Source organism: Cebidichthys violaceus, unplaced genomic scaffold (assembly GCF_023349555.1).
Source record: "Cebidichthys violaceus isolate CVI_PGR_0920_01 unplaced genomic scaffold, fCebVio1.0.p SCAF_6, whole genome shotgun sequence".
Taxonomy (NCBI): Eukaryota; Metazoa; Chordata; class Actinopteri; order Perciformes; family Stichaeidae; genus Cebidichthys; species Cebidichthys violaceus.
This window is the reverse complement of record NW_027176816.1, coordinates 10,411,552-10,434,934: the sequence shown is the minus strand read 5'-3', so window position 1 is coordinate 10,434,934 and position 23,383 is coordinate 10,411,552. Positions and strand designations below refer to the sequence as shown.

The following is a 23,383-nucleotide window of genomic DNA, read 5'->3' as shown; positions in this document are numbered from 1 at the left end:
CCACATTAAAATGCTCCTTTCATATGAATGCATCAATTCCTATAATCCAATAACCTAGTCATAATGAACACTTTTTGTCTATTGATACTTTGAGCATCATGCCGATAATATTTTTGTACTTTCACTTTACAGAATTTTGATGCAGGACTTAAACTTGTAATGGAGTATTTTTACATTGTCATTTTCACTTAAGTAAAAGGTCTAAGTACTTCTCCACCATTGTCCTCACCATGTCTATGAATCCTGCAACTTCAACCCAGAACTTTATATAGAAAAATTGATATTTGGACAAACTGTGTTTGGTTAAAAAAAGACAATGCACAGGCAGCAATAAAAATGTGTCAAGTAAGTCCTTCTCACTGGTTCCTCCTTCTAGTCTTCTCCTAATTTGTAATGAAGTTGTCCACTGTTTCCTATCGGCTATCATTACCCCCCTTATACACACACACACACACTGACCAATCCCTGCTGGCAATTTCCTTTCTTCTCCCTTATCAGTTGCAGCCAAATATTAAGTCTAGCTACACAGATCACCAACCAGGAACCGTCTCCTATCTAATCTCCAATAACCATTAACAGCTGAAACCCACTTAGCTGCAGTAGTTAGGGAATGGTGAAAGGGAAATGGGCGTGGTGAAAGAAAGAAAGCTTGACAGCCTGCTAACATTCCTCTATGCTCCTCACCATTTTCTCCTTTTATTGTTCATTTTTCAATCCCCCCTTTCCTCTTAACCTAAACCTTGTCCATATGTCTCCAGCAGGCCTGGAAGACACTTAATGAAATGTAGACAAGACAAATAATCTCATCTGTCCATAATCACACTCAGTCAAGAAAGCCCCAATTACACAAAGTCTCACCTACACATATTTGTGTTTCCTATTCATGGTCACATGATTAGTTTACAGGTAAATGTGCCAACACCAACAAGTGCATACGCTCAAAGTAGCCTAGGCTCTTTCTATTACTTTCTCAGACTACTGCCTCACTGTCTTTTTCATGGACAGTGGGCCGACGTGGGCCGACGTGGTCGGCCCACGTTTGATCAAGTGAGGGTCTGAAAAATATTCAACACTAATGGACTCATCCATTAGAGTCTTGTGAAAACAGTCTAAGTTGAGGAACATTGGCGACAGAGCAGTCGCCTGTGACCAGTTAATTGTCAAAATGGTGTGTGTATATAAAACAGGTCCTGTCGGCACAACAGCAAATCAGTGACACACACACACACACACACACACTTTTACATTCGCTCAAGAAACAATATAATTTGCCGTGTGACAGTGAAGCAGACTACTGCTGTAAAAAAAAAAAAAGTTAAATGTGCAGTAAAAACTTACAGCATCCTAAATAAAGGTTTAGAAAGTAAATCATAAACTGAAATGCTTCACACCCAATTCATAATCTGAGAGGGAAACCTGAAAACGCAAGGTCATGGTAACATACGTCAACTTTACACCTGTTCTGTGAGTTATTGAGACTCATTTTGAACATAACAGTTTGAGAAAGAGCAACAATGCACTCACAAAATAACTCATGGAACCCACAGATGAAAAGGTCACTTTCACTTTTCGTTTGACTTTTATTTTACCACTTAGTCACGCACAATTCCCAGAACAGATTGGGGCTCTGCTGTTTTCAGAGCCCTTCAATGATCCGCTGACCAAAAAATGATGTGTACATTTTGGTAACTATTGGTGGTTCAAAAGCCTTGCAACCCTCCTTGCTCGAAGTAAACTTGGAATAATGACTTTTCATTTTGAGGAAGTTCTTGTTTTTTAAATCATCATGTGGACACGATCCCTGTGTGTTTTTGTGGTTTTCTGTCTTTGTTTGAGCGAGGAGTGCTTGTTGTGTTTTGGTTTTGTCTGTGACCAATATGTTGTAACAATTACCAGTAGATGTTGTACATGACTTACCTAGTATATGTGAGCAGATAATAAAGGAATCGGGAGTCATTTTTTCAGAGGAACACATCAACATAAGCAGGCATTTACAAGTTCTCTCAGTTCATTTCTCATCCCATTGTTTTACCGTCCCTGTTCATTTTATTATTCTCATGTTCTTTTCCTCTCCTCATCCTTTCACTTTTCTTCTTACGATCAACCTTTCTTGCCCTCCACCTCCTCAATGTGTGTATTACTGTACAGTCAATGTTGCAGACGTCGTTGTCGTCGGGTACAAGACAAATGCCGCTTGGAGCAGAGAGACTGCAAACCTCCAAATCTAATAATGGCCAAAACCACAAAAACAATACCCAGCTTGTAAGAAAAACATGTTCTTGTAACAGTCTGATGGCAGCCACTTGAAACATCACTAGTGTCCTGTTCTTCATTCCCATGACAACATCAAACCTGTGAGGCCCTAATCTTTCAATGTACCAATGCATATAACTCTAATCTACCTAAGATTATACAAGAAGAATGTGTCATTGTCATCATGCCCTATATCCTAAAAAGATAATATGTCTTGCAGACGAAACACAGACACACATTTATTAAACAGTCTTTCCTGTTACAAGCCACACCGATGGATGTAGAAGCAACTTATGTGTGATATCATATCAGTTGTTTAGAGAGTCTGCAGTGCTTCAGCATGTAACCCAGTCAGTGTGCGTTAGGGGTAACGCAGTGCACAGCACAACACTGTTTCCTTTCCTCTCACTTTTTCTCATCTGGAAATACCTTTTTAAACTACATTATAATGACTGAGTGAAGTGTACCTGTAGTTACTAAAATGTAAATCATCCGGTATCTGCAGTAAACTTTTACATCAGATTTTGTATACAAATGTTATACTTTATTAAAATGTATAGATTTGTCCTAACGTTTGAGTAAAACAACTCTTTCCACACTTGGCAGACAGACAGACAGACAGACAGACACACACACACACACACACACACACACACACACACACACACACAAAGCATTGAAACTTGTGATTGGTATTTGACCTAAGTCAAAAGATAGAAAGCGAGCGATGGAAATAGAGAGAAAAATCCACACAGCACATTCCAACAGTCAACAAGTGCTGAGTATTTTCCCGTGGACCTTTACTGACATTAGTCTACTTTTAAGATGACAACTGCACGCTGGCAGCAATCCATTACATCTACATGTATCTCTTTATGTCTGAAGAGAGTGAATTCTGGATAAATATGGGTAAAAGATGGGGGAGATTCACAGAGAAAGCCAGGAGACCGCTGAAGAGGGACGAAGAAGTGATGACCATGGAGAAAAGAAGAGATAATGGAAGGGACAGAAGTTATTTATCCAACTTCATCTCACTATTTGTGCTGTAGTTAGTTTAATCATAACAAATGCATATAAACATACATTTTAATGAGGAAAACTACTCTCCTTCCCTTCTCTTTTGTGCCTCCTGTTAGTGGGGTCACTGTTCTCCTGGCCTGACTGTTATTTATGAACTCTGACCGCTCTGCATGGGTCAGCCCTCAGAAGTACAGCCCTGTTTTGTCTGAACTTCTGACCTTTGACCTTTAACCTGGGGGTCATGGCCATCAGAAGCAGCTGCAGAGGAACACCAGTGTGGTGACAAGCTGCTTCATAGACGCACAACCCTCTAAGTTGTTGAGCTGTTTCTTTTTATTTCATTAGTCTTTCCCAAAGGGATGTCTGAGGGCTCCTCGTAGGGTCAGAAAGGTCTCTATCAAAATAAGGAATTCTATATAATCCCTGTTAGTTTGTGAATGAGGGCGGCGTTTAGTCAGACACTGTAACTGTCTATCATCGTTTTGCCTCTGCTGCCCTCTAGTGGCTCTAAAGTGAACACAATATTCCTTCAATCAATATGATAGAAGTGAATATGCTGAGGAAATATGTTTTGAGTTAAAATTCACAAAAATGTTATGCAATCTGTACTGATTTCAATAAGGGAAAATGCATGTTCACCTGCAGCAGGTCTTCTGTTATTTTTCCTTGGATCAGTGTTGGCACTTTCTGTGTCATGACCATTAAAATCAGCAGCAGATAACGAAGAGTTTCTGCCGAGAACTACAAAGACGGCCTTCAAATGTGCTTTATCATGCATTAATCAGTCTCCCACAGGGAATATATTTGTTGTTGCCATCCCAATTAAGTTACTTTTTTGTATTATTTATAATCGATATTGTCTACATATGCACTTTAACATTTCTGTATTGATTTATCCAGATTAAGTTTTAGTCAAAAAGAAAACAACAAATTTACAATCCTGACTTCACGGGCAGAGCCGAGAGCCCAGTGTGTGGACTGTTGTGACTGTTGTTATTGTTCATTTGTCACAGATATGAACAACAACTTCTGGTTCTACAATGCAAAAATTAAGACTGCTGAAGCATATAATTTGCATATTATAAGGCTATATTTTCATTTGCACTTTATTTCAATTCTATTTACAGTTTATTTAATTTTAAACTTATTTTGAATGTATTTTGTTACCACATATTTATCAAATTTCCATTTTTTCTCAGTTTTTTTGAGAGTCCCTCCTTTTTTTCTGTAGTTAAACCTAATTATTAGTTATTTTTGTGTTAATAAGCCTGACTTGAGCCTTTAAATTTGTTCTTGTACTACCTTGATTTGTTCCATGAATTGTTAGCCTGTTGGGCGTCTTGTTGTATTTGTATGCAGGTTTACATACACATGATAAATAAATGTGATGATCACATTGTCTCATGTCATTTATTTGACAAGGTTTTTGCTTGTTAAATTGTAAGTGAATTTGATTTTGTTATTGAATACAAATCAAACCAAGAGTGAGATCAATTAGTTAAACCAATACAGTGTTAATATTTGAATGGGCCCCGGGCCACTTTGTACTTGAAAAGTTGGGCCCTGAGGTCAAAAAGGTTAAGAACCCCTGGTCTAGGGGGTTCTCTAATCTTCCAATGTTTGGTTCACCCAGGTAGGCTTGGACCTCCACTGTTGTGTGACATTTTGGGTCCTCGTCTGCAGGACTGTGGTGTCCAAACGATGCCAGTTTGATACCTAAGACAGACAAACAGGCTGTAAGTGACTAAATACAATAACACAATTAGAATGTATCCATTACCTTGAGTCACAGGCTGAGAAGCTTCTGATATGTGCGGCTGTGATGATGGTGAGGAGGAAGACGTGCTGTTTCGTATAACAACAGCACATTCAACCTCAACTGTGGCATCATTAAATGGGGACAGCACTTTTAGACATTCTGCATACAGTATGATGAGCATACTGCTCATCATACTGCTCTGATGAGTGGGGCAACGTCAGTGCGTAGACCTGCATGCCAAAGCTGCTCCTACAGGTTCCATGATGTCATAAACACGTTGGAGCATATGCTATGTGCTGTTCCAGCGTGTGTCCACCTCTTGAATTAGCTTCAGTGCCGAGCCGGCCCATTTGCTCAGGTACCTGTGTCAGTCTCTCCTATAAAATTAGCAAACAAAAAGTGATTCATTCAAGTGTCACTGCAGCAGCAACTTAAACAAAACGGCGTCATTTAGAATATTGCAATGAAATAAAGGAATTCACCTTTGCAGTGGTGCTGCTCTTGAAATAGCCCACTATCCTCCTAGAGTTTGCCCGGATGTCAGACAACACAGTGTTTTGGGCAAGAGCCTTTTTTATGAGTACATTTAAAAGTATGCGCCACACAATTTGTGTGATGCATACGAAGCTCCCTGGCACAAGCACCCATATTTGCTGCACCATCAGTCACAAGGCAAGTAACTGTGTGTAATACCCCACTGTGACATATGCGCTGCTTTTACTGTTGCCAAAATTTCAGCAGTATGTGCCTCAGGGAAATGCAGCACCCCTAAAACAACAGAAGAAGAGGTGCTTGTATCTATAAAATGGCATGTCACAGCTAGATACGCTTCAGTGTTGATAGAGGTCCACACATCTGATGTTAAACTAACTGCAGACGCCTTCGACACAATGGCTTTGGCTTTCTCCTTGGATTCCTCATATCTGTCCTCCACCATAGCTTTCAAAGCCTAAAAGGAAAGAAGAGAACACTCTTGGAATGGCAAATATGGGGAAAAATGCCAATGTGCTCACATACACACTTGCCTTGTGGGGAGAACATAGGTATGGTTGAAAGAACAACAAGCTTTCTGAACCCTTTGTCCTCCACAATAGTGAAGGGCTGGGAATCCTCAATAACCATATTGACCAAGGCTTCATCCACATCATTCTTCTCTCCAGATGACAAAGAATAAATGCAGTATTCAATTACAGATGTCATTAATTACTCACATTTAAAATATAAATTAATGTTGTCTAATACAAACTAACCATGTAATTTTATGTTTGTATCCTGTCTTATCACGAGGTGGTGTTGTTATATCCAAATTCCTTTGAACACAACTGACATTTCACTTTTTAAAATACCAGAAATTAGAAGAAAGACATTAGAACAAGGGATACGCTGTGTTGTCGCATTCATTTACAGTACATTACGCTAGTTATTAATTTTTACTATGTGCATACCTTTATTAGGAGAGATCAAAATGTTACCAGACAGGAGAAATCTCCTCTTTCTTGCTGGTTCTATTGCAACAAAAAGAAGCTCAAATAGATCGCAAACAAACGCGCAATAAAGTCCCAATTCCACAGAACGTGAGGAGGGGATCCATTGCGTTTTGCTTCCCCTTATATTTCGAATCGCACTCCAAACCCGCGAACCATTTCCTGAATCAGTCACGTGGTACGGTCGGCTCGCGAGGCTTCGAACGTCACCACATACGTCATCAACACATGCCTCGATACGCGCTTCACAAAAATCATCACTAGGCTGAGCAGCGTGACTACCTTTATAACGTTACACTAGTTGTAAGTAGGCTACAACACACCATAATAAGTGCATACGCGTATGTGTTTCATTTGTCTTTAAAACGTATTTTGTTGAGGAAAGCTAAACGAGTAGCTAACTTAGCTGGCTAGCCTAAATAACAGCACCGAGAAATACCCATCGAGTGGACTGAAAACCTTTTGACAGTCAACAAAAAGCGAACTTTAGCTTTTCTAAATTATATATAGCTGCTTCTGGGAATTTGTACTGTACTGTAAAGTGTTTTCGTTTATTTGTTATCATTCCTTTCCATTTATAGACAGAGGAGGACGAATGATTCCCCTCTACACTCTGCACCTCAGTGGACAAAATAAGGGAAACAGCTGATGAAAACCAACTTCAGCTTTGAAGTATCACATCTCCAGGGGCATCTGCTCTGTTAGCTTCTTCGCTGACAGGTGTGATTGTCTGCCAGCTTGAGATGATTCAGTCGACGCCTCCACTCCCAGTATGAGTGACTTAACAGACTTTGACAGAGGCCAGATAATTGGTGCCCAACTTGCAGGTCTGTCGGTCAGAAAAACTGCCCAGTTATGTGATGTATCAAGTCGAACTGTCCTCAAAGTCATGAGTGTATACAACACACATGGACACACATTGGCAAAGAAGAACGGTGGGCACAAGCCAGAGACCAAAAGGATGCGACTGAGGAAACCTGCTCCCTGTGAAGAAGAAGCTGCTGCCAGTGAAGAAGCTGCCAGTGGGAAACCAGGGTCTGACTCTGAGGTCGACACACACAATTCTGATGAAGAGAGCAAGAAACATGAATCCCAGACCAAAGACGAAGGGTCATTTTAGTCTTATGTGCTTGTGTTTCAGACTTTCCATTACATTTAGACTGGTTCATGTTTGCTTAAAGCCACCGCCTTCATTTAATCCACGTTTTGCCCCTTTTTTAACTTTGTCATTTTGTTTTTTTGGTTTATTATTTTTTTGAAAGCCTTACAAATTGATTTGAAGGTATTTTGTCAGTACATTCCCAGGCTTTTTCTAAGCTTTTTAGAATTATTTAAAGAATCAGTTACTGTAGTTAAATTAACCAGCGATATTTGTATTTGTGTTTGGCTGCTGCATTCAAATGTTTTTGTCCAACTTATTGACAAGGAAGTAAACACATTTAGACAATCACACTAAACTGTGGTAAATGTGTCTTTAGTATTAAATAAGGCACCGTCATTGTAGCATGTACATACCATAAAACAAAAACCTGTAAATTATATTCCATGGAGAGAAATGACCATACCTCACGTTCCTATTTTTCACCTATGTGCTGGCATTAAGCAGTGTTTTAAGCTGACAGTGACCAGCTAGTTGTAATCTAAGGTCCATGTTGGTATGTGTTTATGGGGGTCTGAATAATGTGACTTTTTGTTTACTTTCATTACCAATGCATGTATACCGTGAACATGGTTTCAATAAGAGAAAACACATCTGTGTACTTCTGCTAGTCTGTCTTCTGTCCTTTCACTCACTGTTCTGACCACCAGTTATGTATTCACTTTGACCCAAAGAGAAATACCCTTTTTTGTGTCATATTTTGACCTTTGTGAAAATGTAAAATACGCCGTTAACGTAAAATAAACAGAGCGATGTGCTGTAGTCGTGACCCTTTTATTCTGAAAACCTTCGACCGGAAGTGCTATTGCACCTTTCTCCGGTGAAACCCAAACGTCTCGGTGACAAAGTAACGTTAGTGGTGGACAGCCTGCCAGCGGTGCATGATTTTAGTTGTAAGTAAAAGACCGTAATTAATGAACACGCCTATGTACTTCACGTGGCACTAAAACGGTAACCCTATGACGTAGCTACACTCTGAAAACGTCTTTTGTTGAAGGAAGCTAGTGTTAATGTAGTAGCTACCTGGTTAGCCTAAATTACAGCATCGAATATTACCATCGAGGTGATTGAAAACCGCGACTGTCAATAAAAACCGAACAAACGCCAATGAGCTTCTCTACTTGTGTGTAGTGGCCGTAATTGTACTGTAGTGTTAATGGTTTTGATTATATCGTACAGCCTCTGTCAAGTACTTGTCTCAGGTAATGTTAGCTCTTAGACGTTGGTTGTGTGAGTCCTGATGATGTCAACGTTACTGGATTCAGTTCAACACAGAACATCTACTTTAGTTTAAGTGTGTCAAACAAATGTAATATCTTGAAATGTTATTTTCTGGTATTTATTATCATCCCTTTCATCCATTTCTAGACACAGTGGTGGATGTTTACCTACCCTGGATCTCTCTGCTCCAGTGTACAAAATAATGGAAACACCATATGACAGAGGACTTTGGATCACCTAAGTAGCAATTACAGGGCCTGCTACCTGCCTGCCAGTTGGGATTGTTTGTCGGCTCCAAAAGAGGCTGTCAACACCTACATAGCGGCGTTTAAAGCAATATGAGTGACCTAACAGAGTTTGAAAGATGCCAAATAGTTGCTGCACGACTATCTGGTGCATCTGTCACTAAAACGGCACAGCTGTTCAATGTGGCAAGAGGAACCGTCTCCAGAGTCATGACTGTATACATCAAGCATGGACGAACAGCATCAGCAAAGAAGAACAGCGGGCGCAAGTCGAAGCTCACTGAAAAGGATAGACAGACACTTCTCAGGATAGTTGATGAGCACCCTGAGTATACAGCATCAAAAATAACCTCAGAGTTGAACAGACACCTCTCTCACACCGTCTCAGTAAAAACTATACGCCGCGAGCTTCACAAAGCTGGTATTTTTAGAGGAGCAGCCAGTCGGAAGACGGAGGCCGAGACTGACGCACAGCAGCCAGATGGAAAGGACACTAAACCTGAGCCTGAAAAAGAGAGTGGCGCGCAAACAACTGGTGAAGAGAGCACAAGTCCTGAAAGGCAAACAAATGACAAAGGCTATGACACACAAACGTCTGTGGAAGACATAAGAATATCTGAACCCCAGGCTGGTGTCGGAGAGTACAACATAGAAGAGAGGACACAACCTGAATCACAAATCGGCAAAGAAGAGTGTCTCACACACAATCCAGGTGAAGAGAGGACAGGACCTGAACCTCAGACCGGTGGAACAGAATAACGTGTTGTATATCTGCCTTTCTAATTCGTCCACATTGGTCATGTTAAGGGAAAAATCACAGAATGCCTTCATCCCTTAATTACATTTCAGTTTCTAGATTTTGTTATTTATTTTTGCATGAATGCATAACGGTGCAATATTCTGGCTTCTCGCAAGCTTTGTTTCCTGGATTACAAATAAACAGTGAACTTAAATGTAGACTTTTGAGAATTATCCTTAATAATTTAAATATCCATACTGTGTCTAACAGTAAATTATGATATTTGTTTAAAACACTCAATTCAATACAGATAATTACAGACAATTCACAGTTTAATGTGATTTGAATCTTGAGTCATCACATTCCTCCCATGCTACCTCTTTGCTTTTATATTATACTTTTCATGTTTATAGCACCTGCATGTGCATAGCTGTGGCAGGGATGGGATGGGACACAAAGCAATCAGACAACATATGTAATGTTTGTACTGCATATTAAAATGTTACACTGAAAAGTCAAAAATTGTCTGTATGTTCTATTGTTTCTATTGAAATATACTCTGCTCAGTTGTCTTAATGATGTTTTATCCACCTCATATCAATGAGGTCAGACAATACATTAGAAGTACCGCTGTACAACCTATGACAATACAACAGTGGTGGGATAAGTATTCAGATACTTAAGTAAAGTATGAATAAAGTACTGAAAAAATGTTTGACAATATATCACATTTTTGGATTCATATTTCTGCTGCTTTAATTGGTTGCTTCTTACTGCTGTATATGGTTATGGTTGTGCTCAATATAATTACTTTAATACTGTTGGGTAGTTTAATCTTCAGCATTGCATCATATTCAATATGATCATCATATGTTTGTAGTGTTCATGTCCTGTGAGAATCTCTCAAAAGTTTTAATGGGCTCAGACAAATATCCCATTTAAGCTTTGCATTGATTCTTTTTTTTAGCTAATCCAAGAGGTGTTCTTTTTTTTTTAATAGTTGATTTATTTTAAAATGGAGAAGAATTTTCGGAAAACGTAATCGTTCAGTTTATTATAAAGTTTGCAATGGACAGGAAGGTAAACTGTACTCTGAAAAGTAAGTCAAAGTATTGCTTCTGACATGTGGTCGAGTAGAGGTAAAAGTATTTTTCATGAAATGGAAAATGTTCAACAGTAAACTACGGCCTTTAAAAATACCATAAAGTTGATTTAACAACTCTCCAACCCGTTTCAACCAATATTAACTAACTTTATATCAGAATGGCATCTTATCTAGTAAAAGTTATGATTTAATTAAATTTATTTTTTATTAAATTTGTTTATTACATAAAAAACACCTAAATAAATACGACATATATGCCGTGTTTCATTTATTTATTAATTTCCATTGTACGTCCCAGAGCGGCTCTCTGGCACGTCCAAGAATGACGCAACCGCAACAACGAACCCGGAAGTGCGGCACCAACTGTAAACACAGCTGTGGAAGCTGGCGTTAAAGTAAAAGATGGTGTACGTGTCCAACGGTGAGTGGTTTTGTCTTGTGTCTGAGAACAGTGTTCTCATCGTCGGAGAAAATAAGTAGCTGTTTAGTTGACATAACTGTCTCTGTCGAACACGCTCAGTTAAAACACACCACTTCTACATGAAACGTGTAGTTGTAGCAGAGCTTTAAGCTACATTAAGCTAACAGCTAGCTCGTTAGTATTTAGCCTAGTTGGATCTGCGTAGCAGGAATAACTGCTGATTAAGAGTTTTGTACAAGAGGCTATCTACTAGTGTTTGCTCCATTGGTCAGCATATCGCTTCGCTACTGGTAGTCTGAGTGTGCTATATTGAACATTAGGCAATGTAACAAATATCGGACCCCGTTGTGTTGCGTCTTATTTTGAAGTCCTACTTAACGTTAGCTGTTGGCCTGTGTTAAACCATTAACTGGCAAACTGATGAAGGAATGTGTACATACTCTTGATGTTAAACGTCAATAACCTCACGAGCTATTCTGTTCTCCATTAACTGACCCAGTGTCTCACCCACCGCTCTCAGGTCAGGTCCTGGACAGCAGGTCCCAGTCTCCATGGAGTCTGTCTTTTTTGGTCGATCTTTTCTGGGGAGCAGTGGATTTTTTCGGCCTGTTGTAAGTGTTTAACTGTCTAATATTAACGTGTTTCAAACTGGTAATTCTAAGGCTAGAGTCTACGTCCACGGAGGTGTGTCATGCGTTTCTCAGGTATTTTGTCATAAGCCAAAGAATTGAGGTGATGTTTTTTGTATTCCCTCGTGACACTGCCGTCCACACTGATCTTCTTTTGTCCTCTACCAGTTTTAAGACGATGCTTCACCCTAACATGACAAAGGATGGAAACTCTGGTTCATCACGCTTCACTGATGGCAGAGGGTAGGTTTCACAGTCATGTCTCTATTGTCACAAACACTAGGGACATGCCCTACGTGTCCCTCCATCGTAAACATTGAAGGTACCCTAATCAGAAGGTGGGAGTGTCGTCTGTGTGGACCCATGTATGAAACCCACTGGTTTAACTTGAATTGTATGAAAACCATGGGAGCTGCAGTTTAAATATTATCTTACGCTGTTGCTCACTACAGCGGTTAAATGAATTGCAGCATAGTGAGTTGTGTTTTTCTCATGTATGTTGCCTATCCCTTCCAATCGAGTTTCAAATAAGTAATATAGGAAAGAAAAATACAATACAAAAATCATTTATGACCGTTTTAAGACCTCTACCCTCATTTTTATAATATTTCCTCTTATCTGTCACTTGTTTTTTCAGTCCTCCAGGTCCCCCTGGTGGCAGAAGACGGATGGGGAGAATTAACCACGGTGCAGGTCCCACCGCCCCACCAATGGGTGGAGGAGGATGAGGAAGGTGAGAATTTTTATTTTTCATTAAGCATCACCCAATAGGATAAACCTCTTGTTGATATCTTGTACCTTGCTAACATTTTTACTTTGTTTTTTTAATTGCCTCACATATTTGGAGATGATGTGAAGACATAACTCCTCCATTAAATACCCCTCACTTCTCTCTAGGTAAACGCCTACACTGAATGTGTAGGCGTGGGGCCTGGCACAGTGTCCATTTGCTGAGAAGCTAAAGGTGTCACAGTGCTGAAGCCCCTCTTCATCGGCTGCCGCTGCAACCAGCAGTTTCTTGACGCCTTTCTGGGAATTCCTACACGTAGGGGCCAGAATGGCCGATAACAGCAGCTATCCACATTTCCTCCCTTTATCCTCTTTCGACCCGAACACTTTACTGTCTCACCAGTTCCCTTCTGAGAATCATGAAGTTTAGTTTGTCATTGTTTTATATCTTTCTGCCTGAATAAAAATGTGCGATGTTTAAACATGTTGCTACTGACTTCTATTACGATCACACTATGTAACGACAACTTGCCTCTGTGTAGAGCTAGGCAACACTGACAAATTGAGGTGGTATCCTTTGACCCTGTACTTCATAATCAATAATGTAAAGATATTATAAAATATTCAATCTAAGAAATGGGTGTTTGAAATGTAATGTGGCAGAGATAGGCATTTGTTGTTGTTTTAACTCGGACAGTTAATGCTTTAAGACTTGAATTGAGTTTCTGGGTTTATAATTTGAGTCGCAATGAAGGCAATCTTGTGTTTCAATCCAATATGTTCACAATTCCAAGAAAGGTGGATTTTGTTTGTTCCAATCAAATGCAACAATTGTGTATCCAAGTGTGATGGGTTTATTTACACAAATCCAAACTTTCAAAAAGAGGCAAGAATTGCAGTATTTACAGAATATTATTAAAGACTTCAAAAGTTCTACAATTATGACTCCATCTGGGTTTCTATTGGATGACAAGTAAAGATGGAGATTGTTTGGTGACAATTTTTTAACATTGGTGCTAGCCGTGCTATAATTGTCAAAGGGATACAATGCCCTGAACTAGCTGCTCACGCTACGCCTCCTGTGTAGACGCAGCGTTAAGATTAAAGTAAAATCGGTTTGGTTTCACCAGACAAAGGCAGCTCTCTCGCGGAGCATTCGGACACCAAACCGCTGCCACTCCCTCTGGTGGATCCACATCTCCTGAGTGGTGTCCAGACACGCCAGCACTGCTCCCCCCTTCCATGATATCAGCCGAGGGTCCATGTCCTAGAGCACATACACATCAATATACAAGTACAATATAGAAAAAAAAAATGAAGCCCACTGAACAACATGCTACTTCGTCCACATTGCAGATCTGTATCCCACTTTATGGCTGTGAAACATATTCCAGGTTACCTTAGGCCTTGTGATAACTTCCACGTTGTCTACCAGCCTTCTGAATGAGGGCGGCATCTTGTTGATGATGCGGTGAAGCAGAAACTCCTGAGCACCGTGAAACATGAGCCCTCCTCCCACTACCAGGATGGAGCTGTACATCTTGCGTTTGGTTTCATCTGATGCTACAAAATAAATAAAATACAAGATGAGCTTACACCGGACATCCTGAGCCCTGTAAAACATCTGTCCTCCACATCCTTTATTATATATATTTTATTACTTTACTACATCCTGTCCACCCTTACCACAGCAGTCGATGCTATGCAGGATGGCCTTATCCAGGCCCAGTGCTTTGCTCTCAAACTGGCTCATGATGGCAGTCTTCCTGGAGAGGTGAGCAGACAGAGGCTCTTCCACCTCTCCTGCCCCCATCAGGCACTCCCCCTGCGCAGGCCCAAACTCCATCTCCCCCTTCATCCCTCCTCCAGCGCTGCCACTCCCACAGCCCCTGCTCAGGTCAGAGAGCTCCCCAACCCCTCCCTGACCACTCATCTCACCATCTAAACCACCACCTGGTCTGGACATACCCTTCCGGTCTGCAGCAGATTTGGAGGACTGGTGAAGAAAATGGGATAATAATTTAAAAAAAAGAATCACAGAGCCTTTATCTGAAGAAGAAATAATAATGAGTATTATATAATCTCTGTGTGAGTGTGTGTTACCTGGTCCTGTTTGCTCTGTGTAGCCATCAGGTAGTGTTCATCATGAGGATCCTCTGAGTCTCCTTGGGAACGGTACTGAAGTGATGTCATCTTCTGACCTACGATGCCAAATGTGGTCGGGTAGAAGAGACCCATAGGTGCCTAACATACAGATATGAGCCAGAACATGAGGGTTGGGGTTAAAAAGTACTTCCAGTACACAAGCTGGAGACTGAACAATGTAAAAGAATTTCAACTCCAATCTTAAAAAAATTAAGTAATGAGTTTTTCGTTACTATCCAACTTAAGTACCTGTAATTTCTCATCGCCTAGTCGAACCTGGTAGAGAAGAGCTGGGGCTTCTGGGAGACGTGTCTGGAATTCATGATCTTGTAGTCCTGATATGTCCTATTAAGAATAAGTGGAGAAAAGACACATTTAGGAATTTATCTGAATAACTGCAGATTTCAAATTCCTTTTATGTTCAACATACCATGGCAATAAACGGTTCTGATTTCTCTGTCCATTCTTAAAAAGGAAAGGAGATTTAACGCTGGTCTAAAACTGAGTACAAGATACAACGCTACAGTTCCCCAATACTCCCTCTAAAGACAGACCCCACCCCCTGAGCAACACACACTTGGTTCAGATGGCAGAAGGTCTCTTTCAGTTGCTGTAGTAGCTGACAGTTCAGTCTGCTGGACAGCTGACAGTCTCTGTAGGGAAAGCCCGCCCTCTGCAGGAGCCAGAAGAAAGTGCGGGTCACATCTGAGCCACCATAAGCCAGACACAATCTGCAAAGTCCAACAGACAGAAAATACAAAGTCACTGAGAAATCTTTGTTCCCTAAACTGGCAGTGTGTTATAACCGGACTGGAACAACACACCAACTGTTCCTTTGAATCAGAGGGAAAGCAAATCTATTATGAGGGAAAGTCAAAGTTCATGCATTACGCTAATGTTATTGCAAGGGAATGCAAAAAAATTGGGTTAGGGTGAGTGGTTCTCAGTCCCACCTGGAGTTCCGGTGGGACACGCCGTCCTCTACACAGCAGAGACTGGACTTCTGGTCTCCTACATCCACGACACAAGCACTGCTCAACCCACTGCCAAATGTAGCACACACCGACTCCTGGTGCACGATGATCGCTACACACACACACACACACACACACACACACACACACACACACACACACACACACACACACACACACACACACACACACACAGAGCATGAGGTGACACAAAGAGAGACAGATTGGATGGTTCCTCAGCCTGCCCTGAATTTGCTGTTGCAGAGGATAACAATGTATATGTACTATACATTTTAGTTGTCAGCCATACATGTATACATGTGTGTAATACCTGAGAAGCCCATATTAAGCAGCAGCATGTTGACAACTTCTTTGATGTGCTGCCTGTTACAGATGTCGGGGACCAGTAGGATGCATCTGTAATACTGGAAACAAGTCATAAAAGCAATGTGAGAAAAAGAGATATGACTTATCAGTGTAGCTCAAGCTCATTGTCATTATTTTCTACTTTCAACATGTTGCAGAAGATTTTTGTGACATGAGGAGGTTTCTCCTACCTTTAAGTCTTTGAGGGGGATCTCCAGCTGCTTTTGAATGACATGACTCCAGATCGTCTCAAGGTCAGCCAGTACGGCGGTCAGGGAGCCTCCGGTACCGGCATGTACATTAAGCTGACCTCTGACTATTGGCCAGTGGATGTTGTAACAGTCAGTTGGATTCACATAAAGAGCCTACACATACATACATACATACATACATATATATATGAGAGATAGAGAGAGAGAAAAAAGAGTCTAGGTAATACAGTTTTAGATGTCATATTTTATGGAAGTTATCAGACACATGGACTGACCTCCTCTCCCACCAGATGAGGAGGCTGGGGGGCTGTGTTGGTCCACTTCACCCTGGAGCTGCTGTCTAGTACTGCCGGACGGATCTGACAGTTATAAGCTCTGGCCTTTACTCACATAGGTACAAAACAAACAAAAAAATATTCTTTAATGAATTTCAGCACATTAAAGCGTAAAGCACTTGAGTTATTAAAAAAAAAACACCATTTACAATTTGAAAGCAAATATGTAATTGAACCATGTTGCTGCGGTCTGTGAATATTGCAGTATTACGTAATATGCAACACTTCTCTCTTTCATAATACACACCTGTTCAGCGGACACAGGTGTCCTCCGCACTCCGTTAGACATTTTCTTGGACCAGATGGCCTGGTCCACCATTTTAAGCCCATTCTGCCTCTGCTCATTACTCTCTGCTTTCTGTCAAACAGGAAGTAGACACAATGAGAGTAAATGACACAAATATTAAATGACACAAATATTAAATTAATTTGAGTACAGTGGAATAAGACACAGAATAAAAAATAGGGCCGCAAAAAATCGCAGTATGGCCTACTGCAATTTATAAATCACCAGAAAAAAATGCCAAAATACCATTTTAAATTAAATATTGTCCTTCTGCAGAGCTGTCCTGGCCTACAAATCATATTCTACAGACTTAAGAAAACATATTGTCTGGTACAGATCCCTACAAATATCACACAATTATTTGAATCTGTAAAACTTAAATTGCAATTAGATATTTTTTCAGAATAATTCAGCCCTAGAATTAAAGCCTGGGTGTATCTGGTCATGAGCGTCTTACATTTAGACCATCTCTCAACAGCCAGGCATCTTCATATCTCGGCTGTCCAGTTTGTTTGTGTCTGCGCGCTATCACATGTGGGAGTGTCACCGGAAGATTATCTGTTGCTCGGCCAATGCGGAGCGTCCTTGAACCAGGGTGGATGACAACTATAAAGTTGCTCTGTATTTGCTGTAAGAGAGGAAAGTATATAGACAGAGGGAGATGGTCAGCATAAACATATCCAATGTCATGCATGACAAAACTAGAAATCACAAAAGTACGTGGACACCTGAACATTACACCAACATGGAATTGCTGAATTAAAAACCACGGACATCCAAATTCTGCTATAACAGCGTGTACTCTTTTTAAAATGTTTGTTTGTTTGTTTAGCTGAAGGGATTTTCTCCCCTCAGCTACAAAAGCATTCATGAAGTCCAACACTGATGTTTGTTCACAGTCAGCCTTCAAGTTCATCCCAAAGGTGTGAGCTCTGTGCAGGCCAGTCATCTTCTTCCACACTAAACACAGAAAATCTGTTCTCTGTGTACACAGGGACATTGTGGTGTTGGAACAGTAAAGGGTCTCCCCAAACTGTTGCCTCAAAGTCAATGTTGGACACACAATACAGTCTAAAATACCATTGTATGCAGCAGCATCAAAATAAAGCTCAAACCAAAGGTATTTGTAATATGTGTCTTATCAATGCAAACTGAACACCTGCGGTTTTCAGTTGATGGTCAAATACTGTACCCGAAGACGTCACTTTAAGACAAAGATGAGTTCAAGTGACTGATATCAAACCCCGGTCAGTCCAGAATAGTCTGTGCACGTGAAAGCTGAATGGACTGAATTATAAAGATTGAGACGAGGATATTCGACTATTTATTTTATTTTAAAAAAGCATTAGACAACAACTGAAACACTCGACTTCACCTCCTGAAGGGGGTCTGGGATGACCGGAGGAGCGATGGGTCTTTTCACCCCGCGTTGTTGCTCCTTTTCTTTCTCCTTGTCTCGTTCCTTTTCTTTCTCCTTCCCGTTGTCCTGCTCTTTCTCAGCCTGGGTCATTGTTGGTTAAGATTTTAGTCGATTAAATAGTCATAAATAAAGAGTCGCGACCTCTTTGTGCTTGTGAAGTGCTACAACGTGCAACCCAGAAGCGAGGACCTTCCTCTGAATAGAAAGTTGTGGCAGCGGTAGATTCTACTTCCGTGTTTGATCACGTGCTACAAGACAGCGGTTTCTATTTGTCGAAAGATATTTTTACTTGGCACTGCCTCTTGGCTGAGTCAAATATACTCATCTGTCAACAATATTAAATTACTTTTCTATTTTTCATATAGAGTTACTGTAGCTTAAGTATGTTGTATTTTGAAAGGAAAAATAACAGTAAAAAACATTTTCTCAACTCAGATACTCTACTGTAAACACGACTGTGAGAACATTTGCTGAATACCAGCCACGAGGGTTGAGACAAGCAAAAGTAAATGCAGTAGACTGTGAATGCTGATTTGCTGACACGTTAAATTTGCAATGTCAAAATGCATTGTCATTTAAAGAGAGTACCAAAAACATTTTTTTTTATTAAAGTAATGTCAGTATTAAAAAAAAACTCCTGAGGACCTAGAACCTACCTGTTCACCAGGGCCATGGACTTGATTCATTTTGTTGTTTTTCTCCATATGTGTAAACTGTTCTTGGGTTCCCTGGAAAGAGCTAGAGGAATGTGAGCTATTATTATGATTATTAGCTAAAATGAACCACCATGTGCTTTTTGCCAACCAAGTAAATTTGTAGCAGTAAAATCCCAGTGTGTACTGAGTTGAACTTCGATCAGAGTGAAGAGCAACCCCAATCTTCTGACAAAGCCCCTGGTCTACTGGGCCCCTTGGCCTATTACCAGTAGGAGAGTTCATTCATTCATTCCCTGACATATGTGTATTAACTGTGTATTAATCCTTTTCAGGATCACATGATCTAGGAGTCTATCCTAGTAACCACCTCTTTCTTTAGGCTATTTAAGGATTGCAGATCAAGTAAAGATAATAAACAAACACAACAAATACATTATTTTTGAAATGTATTACACAAAAGGAGAAGAGAGAAGTTGTCTTTGCTGCCTTTTTTCTTTCTTTGTGCCAGTGTTCATCAGTTTACAATTTCTACATGATGATGATGATGACAGATGAAACACTAATGCAACATGTTTGAGGTGGAAAACAAAAACGGGAAACTATGATGTTATTACAAAATAGAGTAATAGGCTACAGTATGCAGTGCTGGAAAACACAGAGACGAGTATCCACCCTGAGGTGTCCAAGCCAGTGTTTTGGTTACCAAACTAAGCATAGGTCAGCCAGCTATAGAATAAAATAGATACATGTAAATGCACTTTAGAAACCGTAATGAAAAACTCTGTAAACTATTCTGAACCATCCTCTTTCTCCATCAATCTGAACATTTTCATTACAAATCTTCAAATAATGGTAACCACAGATTTCAATTGTTCTGCCTTTCTAGAGATGTTTGGCTGATGTCTTCCTAGCTTTTCTACAGCTTCCCCTAACTTCACTGTACACTTTTCACTGTAGGCAATCCCTGGTCTGAAGATCAGATCTGATATCTTCTTGTCATCCTGACTCTCGGTATGAAGACTCCTGCACAGCTTGTTCAAGTCCTTCATCAAACAAAAAGTCCTGCAGGCCCTCAGTTCCAGCGCAAGGTTATGAGGCTTCTTGTCCTGCTGCTCGCCCAGCTGCACCACGCAGAACTTAGCCAAGTCACTGGCACTCTTTGCGTGGCCTGCCACCATGTTGAGAATCAGGGGGTAAAGGTCATGAGCTGAAGCTGGTATTGAGGCCTCTTGGGAGGTGCGGTTGGTAGGAGAGTGTCTGGGCAGTGAAGAGGACTGAGAGAAGAGGTTTTTTTTATTTTTTTTAAATCATTCATAGCAGACTGCAAGTTAAAAATGATCAATATTACATACAAGTTACAATCTACCTTTGGGCAGACGATGAGGACTCTGTGTGCAGTCTTGGCCTTTTCTGCCAGCCAACGCATTGGCCCCATCTCTGCGATCTTTCTCTGTTGCCACATGTCAACAGCCACGCTGCAGCCGCCGTACAACTGCAGGAACTCAACGAGGACCACCACGGCCCGCTGGAAGGCTGAATCCTCAGCAGGGTACACCACAAGGACAGGGACGGGAGCCATGGGAGATGTAGGCAACCTTTTGAAACCCAATGATGTGGCAACGTTGGCTCCAAATCTTTTATCTGGAGATGAGGAAGTCATTGGAACATAGGGCTTAGTTATCTTGAGCTCAGTGACCAACATTTCACATAACATAGAGGGGATTTCTGAATTTGTTTGTGGTGAGCTCAAACTTGATACATTTCAGTACTTTCTTCATCCTGTCTTTACATCTAGCAAGGGAGGCATATTTACTTTGCAGATAACAAGACTTTTAGCTAAAGTAGTTCCAGCTGAGCTCATTTTCAATGTGACAGGAAAGTCACTGTAAATTGGTTGGGAAGAATTTTGCAAGTTTCAAATATTTTGATCCAGTAGCTTTGTTCCTCAGGACAGATCCAAAGCATGTGTACAAGATTGGTGAGTGAGCCTGTGCATCGGTCTTAATGAGCATCTTTTACCATTCAACATCTGCAATTTTGTGTCTACAAGGTCCTCTACCAACTAAATGCATGTTTTTAAAGTGTTGTATTTACAGATCATGTAGCAGGTAAGCGGGATCATCAGACTGGCCAGTCCTCCAAATATGGCAGTTGCTATGCTGGAGAAGTTGACATTTATGCTGGTGAAGTTGACATTACCAGGGACAGCGTCTTTTAACTTTCCTGCAGAGACACACAAAAACAATTCCCCATTTTACTTCATGTAATTATATTAAAATTGTACTGCATGGCTTTAAGTAATTGTGCAGTCATACCTAAAGAGTTGATCTCAGCTGTGGTGAAATCTAAAAAAAAAAGGATTGTTAAAGACAGAAGTATCAACATCTTTGTACTATACATTATATACACACATGCACCAGCAAATGAGATTGCTCACCTATAGGAACTGCAGTAGGCTTTGGTGTAACACCTGAAAAAAACAGAGAAGGAGGTTTAAACATTTTAATAAAGTATCAAAGTAAGTGGAGAATTTAAAAGAACAAGAACTTACGCTTTGGGCGAGGTATTTCGATTGTGACAAACTTATAAGGTTGCCCCCCCCCCAGGGGAGGTAATGGCAGATTGGCAGCTTGGATGCTGTTTAAGCCATAGCTTGCATCTACTAAATAATAAAACCATATCTAGATTTGAAAAGATGAAAGTTGTTGCATTAACCTTACATATGTCTATAATTTCAAACTCATGTTGTGCAGACAATCACTGATAAACTCAGAAATGTCATAGTCAAGATTCCATGATACCTGCTTTGATCCACTGAGGTCTGTCTTGGCCAAAGCTGGTTTGTAGATACAGTGGTACGGAGATTCCCCCGTAATCCCAATCCGGATGCCTGTCAGATATTCAACACTAGCTGCAAAGAGACAGAAAATGTCAGACATCCTGCATGACTAAAGACAGTTTGTATAAATAATAGATATATTGTAAATACCATGTTCTCTCATCTCCTGTTTACCCTTCCACACACCAACTTATCCCACACACACACACACACACACACACACACACACACACACACACACACACACACACACACACACACACAATTAATAGACCCTTACAAGCTTATTTTGTTGTAGCAGAGGAAAAGCTTTCATAAAGTCAGCTTATTGTTATTATTATTATTATTGTTATTATTATTATTATTATTATTATTAGTAGTAGTAGTAGTAGTAGTAGTATTTCTATTATAATCATTATTATTATTATTGTTGTTTCTATTGCTATTATTTCAAAGTATTAAGTTCCATGTGAGTAAAATTCAAGTGTTGTATCTTACCATCAATGTTGATTGCCCAGCTTATGTTCATCATACATTTTTCTCCCTCTGTCACTTTCCTCACTCTCAGGTCTACCAGGAAAGACGGAGAGGTATCATCGTGAGGAGGGAAATCTGGAAAAACAAACAATGGTGTAATAATGTGTAGCCTATATTATTATTCTCTGAAATTTAATCAGATATTGTCAGCTGTTTGAAGTAGGCGTATTGTACTTTCAGTTGTGTAATGCTCAATGTAAAAACATTATTCACATTCACAAGAATTTGGAATCTGTAGCCACCTGCTTGGCTACGGACTTGCATTACATTTTTATTACATTTCTGGCAGACATTTCAAATAAACATATGTTGTTTACCCCTGGCCTCCATATCAAATATAAACTATATAAAAAATAATAATAAATCAACAGTACAAAATGGCTTAGAAGATTGGTCTCTGCATTGGCCAACAAACACCGTTTTGAAATAAAACCCACAGTGGCTTCAAAACCAGTCATACTATTAACATTAGAGGTCAGAGTATGGATAATAAATTACATACCATAAAATTCATAACACTCCACTTTCTGCAAGAAATCACAGAAACGGATTACTTGATTTACTTTTAATTTAACTAACAATAAATGGCTCATTTGCCAAAGCCATAACTTACAATTTCATGTGACGTCACCTGGGCTGCGAGATAGTAGAGCAAAATCAGTCTGGCTCCCCACATCATCAACACCTGGTTGTACCTAAAAGAAAACTTAAAATTATAATAAACAAACAGAATAATAAGGGGTACACCTTCACAATGCACAACATCTGACTCGTTACATCCCGTGCACTTGTTGAATGAACTGTCAGTGACTTGCAGGATTTGTTCCGTTACCTTTTAAGTAAATACCA

At 40.2% G+C, this 23,383-nt stretch overlaps 3 protein-coding genes and 2 long non-coding RNA genes across 6 annotated transcripts; 2 read left to right on the top strand and 3 right to left on the bottom strand.

Annotated features, from left to right (window-relative positions):
- Window positions 1-4,667: 4,667 nt before the first annotated feature.
- On the bottom strand, window positions 4,668-6,595 carry LOC137889340 (uncharacterized). Of its 2 annotated transcripts, XR_011105216.1 has the most exons (4): window positions 6,478-6,595; window positions 5,515-5,981; window positions 5,054-5,409; window positions 4,668-4,989 (listed from the first exon to the last, which is right to left on the bottom strand). It is a non-coding gene; the product is annotated as an uncharacterized lncRNA (long non-coding RNA). The 2 variants fall into 2 exon arrangements; XR_011105215.1 differs by having other exon boundaries at window positions 4,668-5,409.
- Window positions 6,596-6,733: 138 nt separating this feature from the next.
- LOC137889374 (uncharacterized) lies at window positions 6,734-8,437 on the top strand. The gene is made up of 2 exons (XR_011105218.1): window positions 6,734-6,819; window positions 7,098-8,437. It is a non-coding gene; the product is annotated as an uncharacterized lncRNA (long non-coding RNA).
- A 2,885-nt stretch (window positions 8,438-11,322) lies between these two features.
- On the top strand, window positions 11,323-12,772 carry selenok (selenoprotein K). Its single transcript, XM_068733387.1, has 4 exons — window positions 11,323-11,406; window positions 11,927-12,017; window positions 12,204-12,278; window positions 12,673-12,772. Exons 1-4 carry the CDS (start codon window positions 11,388-11,390, stop codon window positions 12,770-12,772), a joined length of 285 nt encoding a protein of 94 aa, XP_068589488.1. The 5' UTR covers window positions 11,323-11,387.
- An 823-nt stretch (window positions 12,773-13,595) lies between these two features.
- On the bottom strand, window positions 13,596-18,708 carry actr8 (actin related protein 8). The gene is made up of 13 exons (XM_068733386.1): window positions 18,458-18,708; window positions 17,540-17,710; window positions 17,044-17,154; window positions 16,737-16,841; window positions 16,441-16,614; window positions 16,215-16,308; window positions 15,863-15,995; window positions 15,487-15,640; window positions 15,159-15,254; window positions 14,868-15,008; window positions 14,451-14,760; window positions 14,164-14,327; window positions 13,596-14,031 (listed from the first exon to the last, which is right to left on the bottom strand). The coding sequence occupies exons 1-13, from the start codon at window positions 18,590-18,592 to the stop codon at window positions 13,888-13,890; spliced, it is 1,932 nt and encodes a 643-aa protein (XP_068589487.1). The 5' UTR covers window positions 18,593-18,708; the 3' UTR covers window positions 13,596-13,887.
- Window positions 18,709-19,631: 923 nt separating this feature from the next.
- Window positions 19,632-23,312, bottom strand: LOC137889382 (interleukin-17 receptor B). The gene is made up of 10 exons (XM_068733222.1): window positions 23,148-23,312; window positions 23,037-23,061; window positions 22,496-22,609; window positions 21,960-22,069; window positions 21,710-21,839; window positions 21,596-21,628; window positions 21,474-21,503; window positions 21,253-21,381; window positions 20,525-20,799; window positions 19,632-20,432 (listed from the first exon to the last, which is right to left on the bottom strand). The coding sequence occupies exons 1-10, from the start codon at window positions 23,211-23,213 to the stop codon at window positions 20,001-20,003; spliced, it is 1,344 nt and encodes a 447-aa protein (XP_068589323.1). The 5' UTR covers window positions 23,214-23,312; the 3' UTR covers window positions 19,632-20,000.
- Between the last annotated feature and the right edge of the window lie 71 nt (window positions 23,313-23,383).